Source organism: Wasmannia auropunctata, unplaced genomic scaffold (assembly GCF_000956235.1).
Source record: "Wasmannia auropunctata unplaced genomic scaffold, wasmannia.A_1.0 LD284681.1, whole genome shotgun sequence".
Classification (NCBI taxonomy): domain Eukaryota; kingdom Metazoa; phylum Arthropoda; class Insecta; order Hymenoptera; family Formicidae; genus Wasmannia; species Wasmannia auropunctata.
The window spans coordinates 1-1,290 of NW_012078209.1; the positions used below are offsets into that span (position 1 = coordinate 1).

General features: G+C 27.8%; 1 protein-coding gene across 1 annotated transcript; it reads left to right on the forward strand.

The window, feature by feature from the left end:
* Positions 1-362: 362 nt before the first annotated feature.
* On the forward strand, positions 363-1,274 carry LOC105461551 (the record flags this gene model as incomplete). Its single annotated transcript, XM_011708052.1, has 4 exons — positions 363-523; positions 751-882; positions 983-1,029; positions 1,118-1,274. Coding segments are annotated over 2 exons (291 nt in total), but the record flags the coding sequence as incomplete, so codon positions are not given.
* Between the last annotated feature and the right edge of the window lie 16 nt (positions 1,275-1,290).

Consider the following 1,290-nt stretch of genomic DNA (forward strand, 5'->3'; position numbering starts at 1 on the left):
CAATCATCGGTAGCATGTACAAAATAAAGGCCTGGATCTGCAAGTACGTCTTAAGTTTGTAAAAAGATGATCAATCATAGTTGATCAATCATAGTGAAATGTGAAGAGAATAATCGACTATGATTGGTCAATTTCTTACGGCTTAAAACTTACTATTCTTATTGTATGTAGATCCGGATTTAAGCCTTGTGTCCACGATGCTAGAAATTACTTCAAAATCTCGGATGGCAAAAGAAATAACAAATTATATTCGAAAATTTTGTCCAATTAACCAATGCAAGTGGAGAATATTTCTGGATCTCAATTTCTAGCATCGTAAACACAAGATTAATACTATTATTAATGCAATATTAATTGTTTAGATCTTTGAAAGCCTTCTTAGTCATAAGCCTTACATGTCACCGTTGACAACAATTTCATCTACTGGATCTACAACATCAATGCTAGAAGAAAAATCAATATCTTCAAGTAGTAGCTGCAGTAGCTCTGTTTCTCAAATCAGTGGTGAAGTTTCTCGTAAGAGACTATATTATTCATTGTTAAAGCTGTATTACATATATTTTTATTTACAATAAAGAAATTATAAAAAAATTAAACGTTATTCTACAACGTATTGCATTACTTTTAAATGTGTAGAATAATCTGTAATTTTTTCATAATTTTTTTTATTATAAATGAATATATGCTATGTATTTTTAATTTTGATTAAGCAGTTACATATAAAAAATATTTTTACTTCCAGGTAAACGTAAAGCCAAGCGATGCAATGGAAACAATAATATTAAACCAGAAACTGTCTGAAGAAGCAAAAGATAGGAGACACAAAGAAAGAATGGAAATGGGAATGAAACTATTGGAAAAACTAAATAAATTGATATAAATGTAAGTAAATTGACCGACTTTCATGTTACAGAAATAATACAAAATTTTTAAAATTTGAATTGTATATAAGAACCGCTTAATTCCAAAGATGATGTTACAGATGATCTCTTTGATATCGACAATCTAATTGTCTGCCAAAATAATAAGGTATGTAAATAATTATTTATGTTTAGGTTTAAAAAATTTACGATATTAATTTAACTCGAAAATATATACAATAACGTTTTGTTTTCAGATTACAAAGAGCAGGAATAAGTGCAAGTTTTATTTAAAGAGTGCGAATAAGTGCAAGTTTTATCCCAACATTATAAACCTCCAGTATTCTTATTTATGTTAAATGTTTATTTAATTTTTTAAGGTCAAATCTCGATCTAGTCTAATACGGGCTTTAGAAGTAATAATTTTTAG